Below are 15,576 nucleotides of genomic sequence, written 5' to 3'. Positions count from 1 at the left end.
AGACCCCCTCCCCCTTCATTTCGTCTTTATTCAAGGCTTTTCCCCAACTCCTTCCTTTCTAAAATCGCCCTTGTCCGTGGAGCCATTCCTGCCGGGGAATTCCTGCGGGAAGGGCAGGAGCGAAGCAGCGCGGGAGCCACGCCTGGCTGAAGCCCCCCTGCCCAGGGGGCGGGAAAGAAGGAGCAGGCTGGGGAAGGGTCTCCCTGGAACGCCCCCGGCGCAGCCAATGGGACGCGGCCGGCTCATAAAGAGCCCCTGCATTGTGCCTGGAATTAGACGCGGTCCGCGCGTTCCGTTCAGCCGAGCCGGAGGCTCCGGAGAGAATCTGCAGCTCGGCTGGGGTTCCCCTGCTTGAGATCGGGCTTTCTGAAGGAAGGGGAGAAGTCCGGGGTCGCCAAGACGGCGCCCGGGAGTGGAAAAACCCCGTGGGTGGTTTTAGGAAGGTTACTTGGCGCAGGCGTATTCTTTAGCTCCGGCTTGGTCACGATTTCTGCCTTCGTTGGCATCTCCCCCCCTGTCCGCTTTGATGCGCTAATGGACTTCAGTGCCCTGGGTTTTTTTTCCCCAAGCAGGTTCTCAGCCCCAAACAGTTTGCATTCCATTCTGAAAGTTGGAGGAGAAGGGAAAGGTCTCGGGATGGGGGGGGGGAGGTAGGAACATCTGCACTCGCAGAACATCTGCACTCGCAATGCCAGTTTGCTATACGGGGGAGCCAGGCGTCATGTCTCCCTGCCCTATGGAACATCCTGACCTCAGAGGGCCACTCCCCCCCCACTTTCTGGACATGCATCAAGATCTGCCAACTGGCCTGGGGGGGGGGGAATCTGAGAGTGGCATGCAAAACTGGGCGTGGTTTGTGGCTTGAGGGCACTTTTGAAACCTCTGTAACTTTGAACTTTCGGCCTCTTGTTTTTAATACTGGTTTTATCCATTTTATCCAAATGAAAAATCCTTTCCAGGGTTTTCATTTGTAAGCTGCCCACTTAGATGAGATGGGCGGTATAGAAATTTGATGAATAAACGAATAAATAATGGAAAGGATCCATTTAGGCTTCAGATCTCTCTTGAATCCTCTGCTTCAATCCGATTCAGGACTAACAAGAGGTGGTGAATGTGTGAACTTCTGAGTCTGGACGGAGCACTCCTGCCATTCAGCTGTGGCTCTTGCTAAAGTCTGCCTCTTCTTCTAGTGCCCAAATTTGCCCCATCTTTTCCAACTTACTGGTTTCAGAAAATACTGGATTTTGATTTTTAAATTAAAAAACAGAGGTTTCTGGGAGCCTTGCGAGTTTTAAGCCAAGGTCTTCAGGGAAGTGTGTGAACCGTGCCAGATCAGAGGGGAAGACGCAGACTCAAATGAGCTGCCAACATCTCTCTCTCTCTCTGGGGTCTTCCTTTGCCATCCCGTCATCCTGGCTGAACTTCATTACCCACAGACCGCTCCGAATGTTCCCTCCGGTCCATTTGGTGTGTGGGTTTCCAGAGAAGCAAGAGCAGCGGGTGCTCTCTTGTTATCTCTATGGAAACCCCAGTCCTGGATGGGTTTGGATGGAGCGCTGCCATCTGTTTCCACCCCCTAATTTTAAGGGAACATGGCTTGGGTGACATCATGTCAACGTTCTTTTAATATGCCGAGGAAACCATCTGGGCATGTTGTCCCGGACCCAAAAGAGAGGAGAAGAGATGTGGAGACTTCTTGCTTGCAAATGGATGACAGAAATTCTCCCTGTGAAAAACTTCTTTTGTCAACTTCTTTTTTCAGGTTTCATTTTGGGGACGATTAACCTGGTTTCCTTAACAGAAGCACCAAGCCTCAATCCTGGCAAACATGAAGACGCTGGTAAACACGGTTGTTATCGTTAAGCCTGGGCAACGGTAGAGTCTGTACCTCGCCTGTTGTCGCTCAGCCATGGCACAGGAGCCCGAATGCCGGCTGCCACCCCCCCCCACCCCCCCCAAATGAGAAATGGTTCTCATTTTAGACGACTGAGCCTTGCAGACTCTGGCCACCTGCTGCCTTCAAGATGTGCCTTTGACTCCCGTCCTTCCAGGCAGTGCAGGAAAAGGCTTGATGGAGTTATCATCCCACGCATGGGAAGGGCACTGTGGGGAGAGCTGCCTTATTGTGCAGTCTTGGAAATGCCATTGGCTGCTGGCTTCATTTTAGAGAAGAGCCAAGGTGGCGCAGTGGTTAAATGCAGCACTGCAGGCTACTGCTAGATCAGCAGTTCAGCGGTTCAAATCCCACCGGCTCAGGGTTGACTCAGCCTTCCATCCTTCCGAGGTGGGTAAAATGAGGACCCAGATTGTTGGGGGCAATATGCTGACTCTCTGTAAACCGCTTAGAGAGGCCTGAAAGGCCTATGAAGCGGTATATAAGTCTACTGCTATTGCTATTGCTATAGAGAGCACTTCTGTTTTCCACCTATGAAAGCTAAGACTGGGTTCAATTTAATTTAGGAATAGCTTCTGTTTCTCTCTCTCTCTCTCTCTCTCTCTCTCTCTCTCTCTCTCTCTCTCTCTCTCTCTCCCTCCCTCCCTCCCCTCCCTCCCTCCCTCTCTCTCTCTCTCTCTTTATCCATCCATCCATCCATCCATCCAATCTATCACCTTCTATCTCAGTGTTTCTCAACCTTGGGAACTTTAAGATGGGTGGACTTCAACTCCCAGAATTCCCCAGCTAGTTCTGTGAGTTGAAGTCAACCCATCTTAAAGTTCCCAAGGTTGAAAAACACTCTTATCTGCCTGCCTGCCTGCTTGTTCCAATCCAGAGCATACTGGCAAAAGCCAGACGTTCTGAGCAGACTTTTAGGTAATTTCAATTCAATTTCAATTTACTTTATTTGTATGCCGCCCTTTTCCCTGAGGGGACTCAGGGCGGCTCACAGTTCAAGGGGGGGGGGAAACAGACAAGTTACAAACATAAAAACCATACACCGTTAAAAAAGCACAACAGTCATACCATTCGAGTGGGGTTGCAAGTCTTTTAGCCCCAGGCCTGTCGGAACAGCCAGTTTTTAAGGGCTTTGCGGAAGGTCTGGAGGGTGGTGAGGGTTCGAATCTCCACGGGGAGTTCGTTCCAGAGGGTCGGAGCAGCCACCGAGAAGGCTCTCCTCCGGGTAGTTGCCAGTCGGCACTGGCCGGCGGATGGAATTCGGAGGAGGCCTAGTCTGTGGGATCTTATTGGTCTAGTGGAGGTAATTGGCAGTAGGCGGTCTCTCAAGTACCCAGATCCAATACCATGAAGGGCTTTGTAGGTGACAAGTAGCACCTTGAAGCGCACCCGGAGACCAACAGGCAGCCAGTGCAGCTCGCGGAGGATAGGTAAATGAGGCAGCCTTGCTTAACGTGTTCCATTGTCGTGTTCCATTGTCGTCTTTGGGATTAGCAGAAGTCGTTTGAATTGCAGAAAAGGACCAGCCTTTGCACCATCTGAATCACGTTTTTCTGTTTTGCATTTGATTTGGCTGGACTGATGAGCTGATTTGGTATCTCGTTTGGTCAAATATTGCAAACCCCAACTGCTCTCACCCTCCCCCCGCTCCCCCTGCAAGTTACGGTAGCACAATTTTTCTTCTGCTAGGTTAATCGTGACAGTGGAACAATATGGCCCCTCCTTGGTTGTAGGCTTTGGGGAAATTAATAGTCGGCTTTCTGATGGAATAACTTTTGTTTTATTTCACTCTGAATAAGGGAAACCGCTTCCCTGGGGGAAAAGGGAAATTGTAATCCCAAAGGAAACCTAAGAAAAGGACAAACACCCTTTTCTTTTTAAAAAATATCTCGCCTGCAGCGCCGGAGGGCGTCTCATTCCAGGAGCGAGACCTCTGAATACAGCGAGAAGGAAAAGGAGATGATGGCAGAAGTCGAACTGAGGAAACTGCAGCAACAGTTTCGGATGTTGGTGGAGAGCCGCAAGTCCCTTGGTCTCAAAACACAGCAACAGTTGTTCCACCAGGAGTAAGTCTGCCCCGCGATCAACCAGGAGCCGCCATAGTGGGTGGGCATGTGCGTGCATGGCTCACACTGATATATGCCAGCCAATAACCTGTTCTGCTGGCTGAGAAAAGTGAACGCAGACATACCTGCTCCTGTTTAAATTTGTCTAAGTCTAAGTTTAAATCTGTCTGACTCCTTGTGCTAACCATGACCTGTGCTTTAGGGCATAAAGAGTTGGAAGGGACCTTGGAGGTCTTCTAGTCCAGTGTTTCTCAACCTTGGCCACTTGAAGATGTCCGGACTTCAACTCCCAGAATTCCCCAGCCAGCATTCGCTGGCTGGGGAATTCTGGGAGTTGAAGTCCGGACATCTTCAAGTGGCCAAGGTTGAGAAACACTGTTCTAGTCCAGCCCCCTGCTCAAGCAGGAAACCTTAAACCATTTCAGACAAATGGGCGTCCAGCCTCTCCATCAAAACCTCCAGGGTTGGAGCACCCCACAACTTTTGGAGGCAAGCTGTTCCACTGGCTACTTGTCCTCGCTGTTGTGAAGCTTCTCCTTTTAATGCCAGGTTGCTTTTCTCCTTGTTTAGTTTCCATCCATTGCTTTTTGTCAGATATCGGAACACTGCTATCCTGCCACCCTTCTTTTCATTAAATGAGACATACCCAATTCAAGCCCCCTGTGGCTTGTAATCAGTGGTTTAGGGTGTCACACTTTGTCGCCAGTGCATTTTCGGCCAGCCTTGTTTGGAATGCCTGAGCACCTTTGGATAAGGTAAAGGTTCCCCTCGCACATATGATCTAGTCGTTCCTGACTCTAGGGGGCGGTGCTCATCTCTGTTTCAAAGCCAAAGAGTCAGCGCTGTCCAAAACCGGACTCAATTAAATGTGAAATAGAGCCAGGCTGCCAAGACCCATGGGCCTCACTCCCAAGTACGCCAGTTTGCCCAGCAAACCCTGATGGGCAAAGCTGTGTTGTTGCCCACAAAGTCACCACAGTGCTTTTCACACGTTACACAGCAGCGAACCCAGGTTTATCACTAGGTTTGCAAACAAATGCATTTCACCCATGCTTTATGTTTCTAAATGGGGACTTAAAGCATCTTCCCTATGAATTGCTCCTAGCACTGATCATCCCCCCCTTCCAAAAAAAACCAGCTCAACAGAGATCTTGCACTATTAGTCACAAATCATTGCAGCATTAAGGGGGAACATTTGCACACTGGAACACAACACTGTACAAAGACACACAATGTCAAGAACATCAGTGGGCTCAAAGGTGTCTCTTTTTCACATCAGGCAATTCCCCAATGCAAGGGTTAAAGGTGAAGGTTCCCCTCGCACATACGTGCTTGTCGTTCCTGACTCTAGGGGGCGGTGCTCCTCTCCGTTTCAAAACCGAGGAGCCAGCACTGTCTGAAGACGTCTCTGGGGTCATGTGGCCAGCATGATTGAACGCCAAAGGCGCACGGAACGCTCTTCCCTTCCCACTAAAGGTGGCTCCTATTTTTTTACGTGCTTTTGAACTGCTAGGTTGGCAGAAGCTGAGACAAGTAACGGGAGCTCACTCTGTTGTGCGGCGCTAGAGATTCGAACCACCGAACTGCCAACCTTTCTAATGGACAAGCTCAACGTCTTAACCCCTGAGCCCCCCGGATAAAGGCCTTCTTTTTTTCCTTTACAGAAAACACATCTATGCCTTGACACAAGAACACGACGCGGTTAATTTGCTGCTGACTCTCACCAAATCGCCCACCACCTTTTCATTGATGACCGGAACTTCATGGAGCTCCGATTCCTTCTGCAGACCAAAGACGAGTATGATGCTCTCATCAGAGCCACCAAGAATTTGATTGCAGAACTTGATGACAAGGTGCTTGGGAGAAAGTGCGACTTACAACCTGGGTGGTTGTGAAGCACGATAGACAGCCTGCGAGCGAGAGAGAGACGGGGCGTGAGATTCGCAGCTCTCCTCCTCCCCTCTCCCCAAATGTGTGCCTTCTGCTTTTGACTCCTCGGTACCCTTTCCCTGCCGATCAAAACTTAATTTAGCAGGCCCCAATCCTTGTGCAAACCCAGTCTCCAGTTTCAAAAGCTAAGAGACCATAAACTCAAGGGATTGCCAGCTGTAGAGTCTTAGGCAAAGGAAGGAAGGAAGGAAGGAAGGAAGGAAGGGAAGGAAGGAAGGAAGGGAAGGAAGGGAAGGAAGGAAAGGAAGGAAGGAAGGAAGGGAAGGAAGGAAGGAAGGAAGGGAAGGAAGGAAGGGAAGGAAGGAAGGAAGGGAAGGAAGGGAAGGAAGGAAAGGAAGGAAGGAAGGGAAGGAAGGAAGGGAAGGAAGGAAGGAAGGAAAGGAAGGAAGGAAGGAAGGAAGGAAGAAAGAAAGAGAGAAAGCATTTGGGGAAATTCTGTTGAGTTGCCCTCTCTTGGTCTCAATTTCCTTTGCTCCACTTTTGTGGCTTGGAGCAGGAACTGCTTCATGTACAGGTAGTATCCTCGGCTTACGACCACAAGTGAGCCCCCAAATTTCTGTTGCTCAGCGAGAGATTTCTTAAGTGAGTTTTTGTACCATTTTGCAACCTTTCCTGCCAAAGATGTTAAACGAATCACCCGAGTTGTTAAATTAGTAACACGGTTGCAAAGTGGATCCGGCTTCCCCACTGACGTTGCTTGTCAGAAGACCGCACAATCCGACCCCAGGACACTGCAACCATCCTAAATATGCGCCAGTGGCCAAGCATGTGAAGTTTGATGACGTGACCCTACAGGCGTGCGTGTGAAAAGACAGTTACACACCACTTTTTTCAGCGCTGTTGTACCTTCGTAGTGGTCACTAAATGGTTGTAAGTCAAGGACTACCAGCACGCAACTAAGCATCAGATATTTATCGTTGAGGTCCAGCCCTGACTGAAATGAATGTATCTGTGTTGTTTTTTAACTTGTCATTTTATTTTTATTTTCTTTATTTTATTTTTCCCCTCTCTGTAAGCCGCCCGGAGTCCTCCGGGATTGGGCGGCCTATAAATAAAATTAAACTTCAAACTATATTAGCAACCGCGCTGCAGATTACCCGTTGTTTTCCTCCCACCATCGTCTTTCAATGAACAGAGGAGTTTTGAGATGTCTCTCCCTCTGCTTTTAGGTGGAAGAGGTGGAGAAAAAGATTAAAACTCAGAAGGTCCTGATGCTGAAGCTGAGGCAGGAGTATGATGGCAAGTGGCTCCACAAGCAGATCCACAAACTGGAGAACCGTCTCAACCACGTGAGTGAGCCTCTCCTTTTGCAGACTTTCCTCTTGCTGGAGAAGTTAGCCTCTGTCTCCACCTCGAGGAGAACCCTCGGAATAAGAACCACAAACGGCAACCCTTAAAAATAAACTTGAGGGGGCAGAAGATCTCCAAATTTAGAACCGTCATCAGGTACAACAGATTATGGGGAATGTAAACTTCGAAATAAGTTTAGGCTTCTTTTGAACTTCCCCTTTGGGGTCCAGAAAATACATTTAGGCCTGGAATCTGGACTCTAGTACCAACCATAGGGAACCCCTGGCCTCACTTTGTGTAACTTCAGCATCGGCTCCTCTTCCAGGCGTTGCTCTCCAAACCTTCCCCCTTTGTAAATCACTTCTACTTTGTGAGTTTGGGGAGTCAGTAAGGAATAAAGACGTGGAAGGCTGCAGAAAGAAAAGTGAAGGATGCGTTATTCAAATCCCACCCAAATCTTACACCTTCCCCTCATTATTAGCTGCTCTTCTCCCATGACTTTGAGAAACAGTCTTAACTCTAGCCACGAGGATGTCCTGGATCCTCCCCTAATTTTAACCGTTGACCTCCAGGCTACGGTACATTTTGACACGATCTTAACCAGAAACGCCATGCTCCGTGAAGAGATAGAAACCCTGCAGTGCCAGAAGGGGACTTACGAAGGCATCTACTCACGGCTTCACAAGAGGTTTGAGCAGCAGAAGAGGACCATGAATGCATCCATTGAGCAGTCAACCCAAGCCTACGAGCAGAGGTGAGGAGGAGGAGGAGGAAGAGGAGGAGGAGGACCAAGGGCGCAACCTTCTCTGCTCACTTTCAGGACTGCAACTTTGATTGTTGGGCAAATTTGAGATTCCCCGTCTAAGGGACGCTCTCTCTGTAAACAAAGGTATTTTTAAAAGATGGAATGCATGCCACGAAATGGAAAGTGCTAATTGTTGGGATGGCAGAAGGCAGGCAGGGCAATCTCTTATTCAATGCCTTCTTGCCCCAACCCTACCTACCTATATCTATCTGTCTGTCTGTCTGTCCTATCTATCTATCTATCTATCTATCTATCTATCTATCTATCTATCTATCTATCTATCTATCATCTATCTCTATCTATCTATCTACTATCATCTATTCCTATCTATCTATCTATCTATCTATCTATCTATCTATCTATCTATCATCTATCTCTATCTATCTATCTATCATCTATCTCTCTATCTATCTATCTATCTATCTATCTATCTATCTATCTATCTATCTATCTATCTATCTATCTATCTATCTATCTATCTATCTATCTATCTACCTACCTACCGAACTACCTACATCTTATCTTATCTTATCTTATCTTATCTTATCTTATCTTTATCTATCTATCTATCTATCTATCTATCTATCTATCTATCTATCTATCTATAAATCTACCTACCTACCTACAGAACTACCTACATCTTATCTATCTATCTATCTATCTATCTATCTATCTATCTATCTATCTATCTATCTATCTATCTATCATCTATCTCTATCTATCTATCTATCTATCATCTATCTCTATCTATCTATCTATCATCTATCTCTATCTATCTATCTATCATCTATCTCTATCTATCTATCTATCTATCTATCTATCATCTATCTCTATCTATCTATCTATCTATCTATCATCTATCTCTATCTATCTATCTATCATCTATCTCTATCTATCTATCTATCATCTATCTCTATCTATCTATCTATCATCTATCTCTATCTATCTATCTATCTATCTATCTATCTATCTATCATCTATCTCTATCTATCTATCTATCATCTATCTCTATCTATCTATCATCTATCTCTATCTATCTATCTATCTATCTATCTATCTATCTATCTATCTATCTATCTATCTATCTATCTATCTATAAATCTACCTACCTACCTACCGAACTACCTACATCTTATCTATCTATCTATCTATCTATCTATATCCATACAGTACATCTCTCACTCTCTCTCTCCCTATCTCTATCTCTATTTACTATCTATCTATCTATCTATCTATCTATCTATCTATCTATCTATCTATCTATCATCTATCTATCTATTTTATCTATCTATCTATCATCTATCTATCTATCTATCTATCTATCTATCTATCATCTATCTATCTATCTATCTATCTATCTATCTTATCTATCTTATCTATCTATCTATCATCTATCTATCTATCTATATCCATACAGTACATCTCTCACTCTCTCCCTATCTCTATCTCTATTTACTATCTATCTATCTATCTATCTATCTATCTATCTATCTATCTATCTATCTATCTATCTATCTATCTATCTACATCTTATCTATCTATCTATCTATCATCTATCTATCATCTATCTATCTATCTATCTATCTATCTACCTACCTACCTACCTACCTACCTACCTACTTACCTACCTACCTACCTACCTGCTTCTCTGTTTCTTATAAGGGTCGAAGCCCTGGCGAGGATCTCTGCCATGAACGAACGGCGGTCCAAGGATATTGCCCAGTTCAACCTTGAGTTTCGGGAGCTGGAGCGAATCTATAACCACGAGACCAAGCTGAAGGCATTCATGCTCATCAAACTGGTGGACCGCTCAGAAATTGAGGAACAGGCCAAAAAGGAAGAAGGTATCATCTTGTCCCTCGGTTCATGCCAATGTAAGGGGGGCGGGGGGGGGAATGCTATTTGAGGCAAGAAGAAAAGGTCCCTCATCTGATGTCCCCCAGATGCACTGGATCTTCCCAAACTGGGACTGGAAAACACAGCAAGGCAATATCCTCCATCCCCGAGAACCTGTTTGGTGTGGTAGTTAAGGCACCAGGCTAGAAACCAGGACACCAGGAGTTCTAGTCCCACCAGGCACTAACCCCCCCCCCCTCTCTAAAGCCTAGGAAGAAGAAAGCAGGGACAAACCACTTCTGAAAATCTTGCCAAGAAAACTCAGGGACTTGTCCAGCCAGTTGCCAGTAACCAACAATGACTCAAAAGCACACACACACACACACACACACACACACACACACACACACACAGACAGACAGACAGACAGACACCAGCATGGACTGCTTGGTGTTGCAAGTGATGAGCTTTTGAGCAATCGTGCTATCTACACATATGCAGTGGATTCTATAAAACACATGGATGCGAAACCAAAACAAGAGGGTGAATATCTGGGTGCATCTTATACACTGAATGCAACATTTTTGGCCTTCCAAAACCTCCCACCCTTCACAAAAACGGGGCATGCAGAGGGGTTTGGGAGGCCTGCAAAGTGCAAAACCCTTTTTTTAAAATCTACCTCTTCAAAATCTTGGTGCCTCTTCTACACTGGTGTGTCTTATAGTCTGAAAAATACAGTAACTGGACGTGTGTGTGTGTGTGTGTGTCCAGTATTGAATTTTGCTTTATTTATTTGTATGCCGCCCTTTTCCCTGAGGGGACTCAGGGCGGCTCACAATTCAAGGGAGGGGGAAAACAAACAAATTACAGAACACAAAGACCATACACTACTAAAAACACAACAATCATACCATTCGGAGTGGGGCTGGAAGTCTTTAGCCCCAGGCCTGTCGGAACAGCCAGGTTTTAAGGGCTGTGCCGGAGGCCTGGAGGGTGGTGAGGGTACGAATCTCCACGGGGAGTTCGTTCCACAGGGTCGGAGCAGCCACAGAGAAGGCCCTCCTCCGTAACAGTCACAACCCCAGTGGCTGAGCCAACCTTTTGGCTGGGCAGTCAGTTCTTTGGCTCCGTATCCTGAAGAGCCAGTCCGACTTTTCCCTCAGTGACCAAGGCCAGGAAGCGGGCCAAGTCGAAAGGAGAGAGCTTCGAGAGCTACGAGGTGGCCTACATGCGACTGCTGAAGCTGACGGAAAACGGGGACATTGGGCAGCTGGTGGAGGACTTCCTGGAGAAGGAGGAGAAGAACTTCGCCTTCTTCAGCTACGTCACCGAACTGAACAACGACATGGAAAGGCTGAAGAAGAGGATTGAGGAGGTCCAGGTGGGCTCCTTCTCCCCCTCCCATTCTCCCTTTTCAGAAGAGCCTAATCATTGGTCCTTTGGGGGGTCTCGAGTCCCAAAGGTGCTTTTTTCCCCCCCAGAAGCAGCTGGACTCTCTGGGTTTTTTTCCCTTTGAAGAAGTTTTGCTTCCCATCCAAGGAGCTTCTTCGGCTCTGACTTGGATGAGAAGCGAAACGTCTTCAAAAGAAAAAACAGGAACGTCCAGCTGCCTCCTGAAAAAAGCACCTTTGGGGCAACCCGGAGGACGGAGCATCTCCACAGTCAGGGTCTTTGGCTGCCCAGCCCTTCCCCACTTCAGCCCTTCTCCTTCCCATAAGTGCCAAGAGCCACTTTTAAAAAGCGAAGCCTTTTTCATAGGCAAACCTGGGTGGCTGCTGCCCCCCATGCAGCTGGGGGAGAGACGGCAGGGTGAATTCCCTGAAAACAGCTTTTTTTTTTACAAATCGGAATCCCACTCTCTGATTACAAGTGTTTGAGGGTGAGGAAGTTTGTTGAGGCCCTGGGAGGTTTCCCCCCCCCTTTCCTTTCGTCTCCTCTCCTCTCCCCTTCCTTCCCCTCCCCTCCCCATCCCTCTCCTCTCCTTTCTCCTCTCCTTTCTCTTCTCTCCTCCCCTCCCCTCTCCTCTCTCCTTTCTCCTTCTTCTTTTCTCCTCTCCTCTCACCATCCCTCTCCTTTCTCCTCTCCCCTCCCCTCTCCTCTCTCCTTCCTCCTTTGTCCTCTCCTGTCCTCTCCTTTCCCCCTTCCTTCCTTCCTTCCTTCCTTCCTTCCTTCCTTCCTTCCTTCCTTCCTTCCTTCCATTTTAGCAGTGTTTTTCATCTGAGCATACTTACCCTGTTCCCACTTTTTTTTAAACCCTCTCTCATTATGTAAAACTGGCCAGGTTCACAGTTAAATAAATAAATATAGGCTGTCATCCTCTGAACCCGGTGCTTTTTTTGAAAATGGCCCCAGCCGAGTCGCAAGTGGCCTGAAGGCCAGAATGACGCGTTTCTGACCTTCTGAACTTTGTAGAACGAAATCAGCCACTTGAAATCCCAGCAGAAGGCAGATGAAAGTGTCATTCATGGCAGCCTGAAAGGCATGGAGGTACGTAGTGGAACTGGGGTACGCGTGTGTTTGTGGGAGGGAGGGAGGGAGGGAGGGAGACCAGGGCAGTGTCTCCTGTCCTTTGTTTATAAGAGAAAATTATTCTCCAGGGTGGGAATCAGTTGGGCTTAGCTTGGTAATACTTTTACTTCCGCTGTCTCTCTAGCCCCGTCAGCCTCTTTTTCTGCCCACAGGAGAAGCTGCAGAAGACCACCGAAAGAACCAACCTCTATGCTTACAATCTGAAAGAGAGCAGCAAGATCTTGGACCAGCTGAAATCCGCCATGGATTTCCTGTTCAAGCGGATCGGCTGCGATGCCACCAAGATCAATCGGCACCTGGGAGAGACTGGAGAGGTCACGGATCAGAATCTGATGGAGTATTTCAGTGAGTGGAAGGACCAGGGTGCCACACGCTGAGCTTGATCGCCTTGGGGTTTTTTTTTTCCCCCTAGAGTGCCTTAGAGGCTTCCTATGCATGTGGGCCAAGCTAGGAAAGAAAATAATGCAAACTGACCTTTAAGAGGCTGTCTTTGGTCAGTTAAAGCCTTCCAACATTCCCTCATTTGTCTTCGTCCTTCCATCTGGGATTTCTCTCCTCTTAGTAGGCTGTTTCCCAACCCTGAGAACTTTAAGAAGTGGGGATCTCAACTCCCAGAATTCCCCAGCCAGCTGGGGAAACACTGTCTTATAGTTTATGTAGAACAGAACAGAATAGCAGTTGGAAGGGACCTTTAAGGTCTTCTAGTCCAACCCCTGTTCAGGCAGGAAGCCCTACTCCACTTCAGACAAATGGTTATCTAATCTCTTCTTAAAAACTTCCAGTGTTGGAGCATTCACAACATCTGGTGGCAAGTTGTTCCACTGATTGATTGTTCTCACTGTCAGGAAATTCCTCCTTAGTTCTAGGTTGATTCTCTCCTTGATTAGTTTCCACCCATCGCTTCTTGTTCTACCCTCAGGTGCCTTGGAGAATAGCTTGACTCCCTCTTCTTTGGGGCAGCCCCTGAGATATTGGAAGACTGCTATCATGTCTCCCCTGGTCCTTCTTTTCATTAAACCCAGTTCCTGCAATTGTTCTTCCTATGTTTTAGCCTCCAGTCCCCTCATCCTCTTCTTTGCTCTTCTCTGCACTCTTTCCAGAGTCTCCACATCTTTTCTACATCGTGGCGACCAAAACTGAATGCAGGATTCCAAGTGTGGCCTCACCAAGGCCTTATAAAGTGGTATTAACACTCCCTCTGTTGATGCAGCCCAGAACTGTAGTCTTTGCAGTCTTTGTATGTAAGGTTTTAATGAGAAAATTCCCCTTTTAACCCAACAAAGCCAAATTTATCAGTATCAAGCGGAGTTTATTGGGAAAACCTGATCTAAGAAAAAAAAACCCCTCCAGAGCTAAATAGTCACACCTACCAAATCAGGACCAAGGAGCCCCCTTGCCCGCCAGTTTCCTTTGCGCATCGCGTGAGACGTGAAGCCCCCTCCCTCCCTCACCCCCCCCCCCCCAGGTTGCCTTTGCTTCTCCTTCTGCAGGCATTCTTGAAAAGAAGAGTAACGACCTTCTGCTGGTCGAATCCTTCCTGCGCTACAAGCAAGTCGAAGGGGAGCTGGACTCGGTCCCGTTGCAGAATCCCTTTTTGGGCGGGAGTGCCTTGATGAAGAAAATGGAGCCCATTAAAATGGCTCCACCTTCCTTCAGCGTGGATCCGTTTGCAGACATGCCAGAGCCCAGTAAGTCGTTCCAGGAAGAAGAGAACGGCTGGGCGAAATTGGGAGCCAGCAAGAATGAGGGTGCTGGCTATTCCGAACTGCCTTGGGAGATTGTTTTTTAGAAAGGCAGAGAGAATTCCCTTACGATCTCCCTTTGACCAGTGTTTTACTGCTAGATCAGCAGTTCAGCGGTTCAAATCTCACCGGCTCAGGGTTGACTCAGCCTTCCATCCTTCCGAGGTGGGTAAAATGAGGACCCAGATTGTTGGGGGCAATATGCTGACTCTCTGTAAACCGCTTAGAGAGGGCTGAAAGCCCTATGAAGCGGTATATAAGTCTACTGCTATTGCTATTGCTATTCCACCAAGCTTTTTCTTGGTTTCCCCCGAGTTTTCCGAAAGAAAAATAAGAAAAAACCAAGTTAATCAGTCAAAGAGCCTAAGGGTTGGGGGAACAACAGCAGGAGGTGTTGTTGTGTTCATGCTGTGTAAACGGGGCGGTTCACTGTCACGGTGATTTTAAAGCCCTCCATGGTACTGGACCTGGGTACTTGAGAGACCGCCTACTGCCAATTACCTCCACTAGACCGATACGATCGCATCGATTAGGCCTCCTCCGAATTCCATCTTCCAGCCAGTGCAGACTGGCAACTACCCGGAGGAGAGCCTTCTCGGTGGCTGCTCCGACCCTCTGGAAGGAACTCCCCGTGGAGATTCGGACCCTCACCACCCTCCAGTCCTTCCACGCCGGTTTAAAGATCTGGCTGTCCCGGCTGGCCTGGAGTTAGGATTCTGGCTCCACCCGAATTGTGTGACTGTTGTGCTTTCTTTTTAATATGTTGTATTGTCTTCATGTCGGAAATTGTTTGTCCTCCCCCCCCCCTTTTTTTGAACTGTGAGCCGCCCTGAGTCCCCCCAGGGAAAAAGGGCGGCATACAAATAAAGGGAAAACTAAAACTAAAACTAAAGAGAAAGAAAACGCCTCTTTCTCCACACTAACCCCGTCAACCCTCTCGTTCTTTTCCCAACAGTGGAACCCCTGGACCACAAAAACCTGCGCTCCATGGTCTTGGAGAACCAGGAGAAGGAAAAGGCCAGGTGGAACTCGGTCACGGAAAGATCAGAGAGTGGCGGCAAGGATAAAAAGAAACAGTCACCCCTGTAGAAGCCAAGACAGAAACGACTGGCAGGATGAGAAACCGTCTTTTTTCATCAGCCCCTTTCGTATACTTAGATTCATATATCTACTTTTATATATACAGATATATATATATATATACACACACACACAGAGTACAAAATGGGATACCACGATGGATTTTTCTTTGCATAGGATAAAAAAAGGATTAACCAAGAAAGCATTTGCCTCTTGAATTCCTACAGCTTGCTGCCTTGCTTCTTGCGTTCTTTCTGGTTTCCCTGAATTTCTCTCTTTTTTTTTAATACACCCTCAAATATCTAACCGGACCTCGTCCTCCAGACACCAAAGTTTGGAAAGACAGAAGTGGAAGCCCACAGAGACCCCCCACTTTGACGAGGG

The 15,576-nt window shown here is 47.4% G+C and overlaps 1 protein-coding gene across 1 annotated transcript; it reads left to right on the top strand.

Annotated features, from left to right (window-relative positions):
* The first annotated feature begins 1,828 nt into the window (after positions 1-1,828).
* Positions 1,829-15,441, top strand: CCDC63 (coiled-coil domain containing 63). The gene is given in 12 exon segments (XM_087703467.1): positions 1,829-1,840; positions 3,794-3,960; positions 5,625-5,692; positions 5,695-5,813; positions 7,080-7,199; positions 7,773-7,954; positions 9,668-9,849; positions 11,005-11,222; positions 12,254-12,328; positions 12,523-12,715; positions 13,861-14,058; positions 15,068-15,441. Coding segments are annotated over 12 exon segments (1,668 nt in total). The 3' UTR covers positions 15,202-15,441.
* The last annotated feature ends 135 nt before the right edge of the window (positions 15,442-15,576 follow it).

The sequence above is a fragment of the Thamnophis sirtalis genome, unplaced genomic scaffold (genome assembly GCF_051295495.1).
Source record: "Thamnophis sirtalis isolate CommonGarterSnake01/CBP01778 unplaced genomic scaffold, rThaSir2_p1.2 scaffold_2, whole genome shotgun sequence".
NCBI classification, from domain to species: domain Eukaryota; kingdom Metazoa; phylum Chordata; class Lepidosauria; order Squamata; family Natricidae; genus Thamnophis; species Thamnophis sirtalis.
The sequence above is the reverse complement of the archived record's forward strand: the minus strand, read 5'-3'. Positions and strand labels throughout refer to the sequence as shown.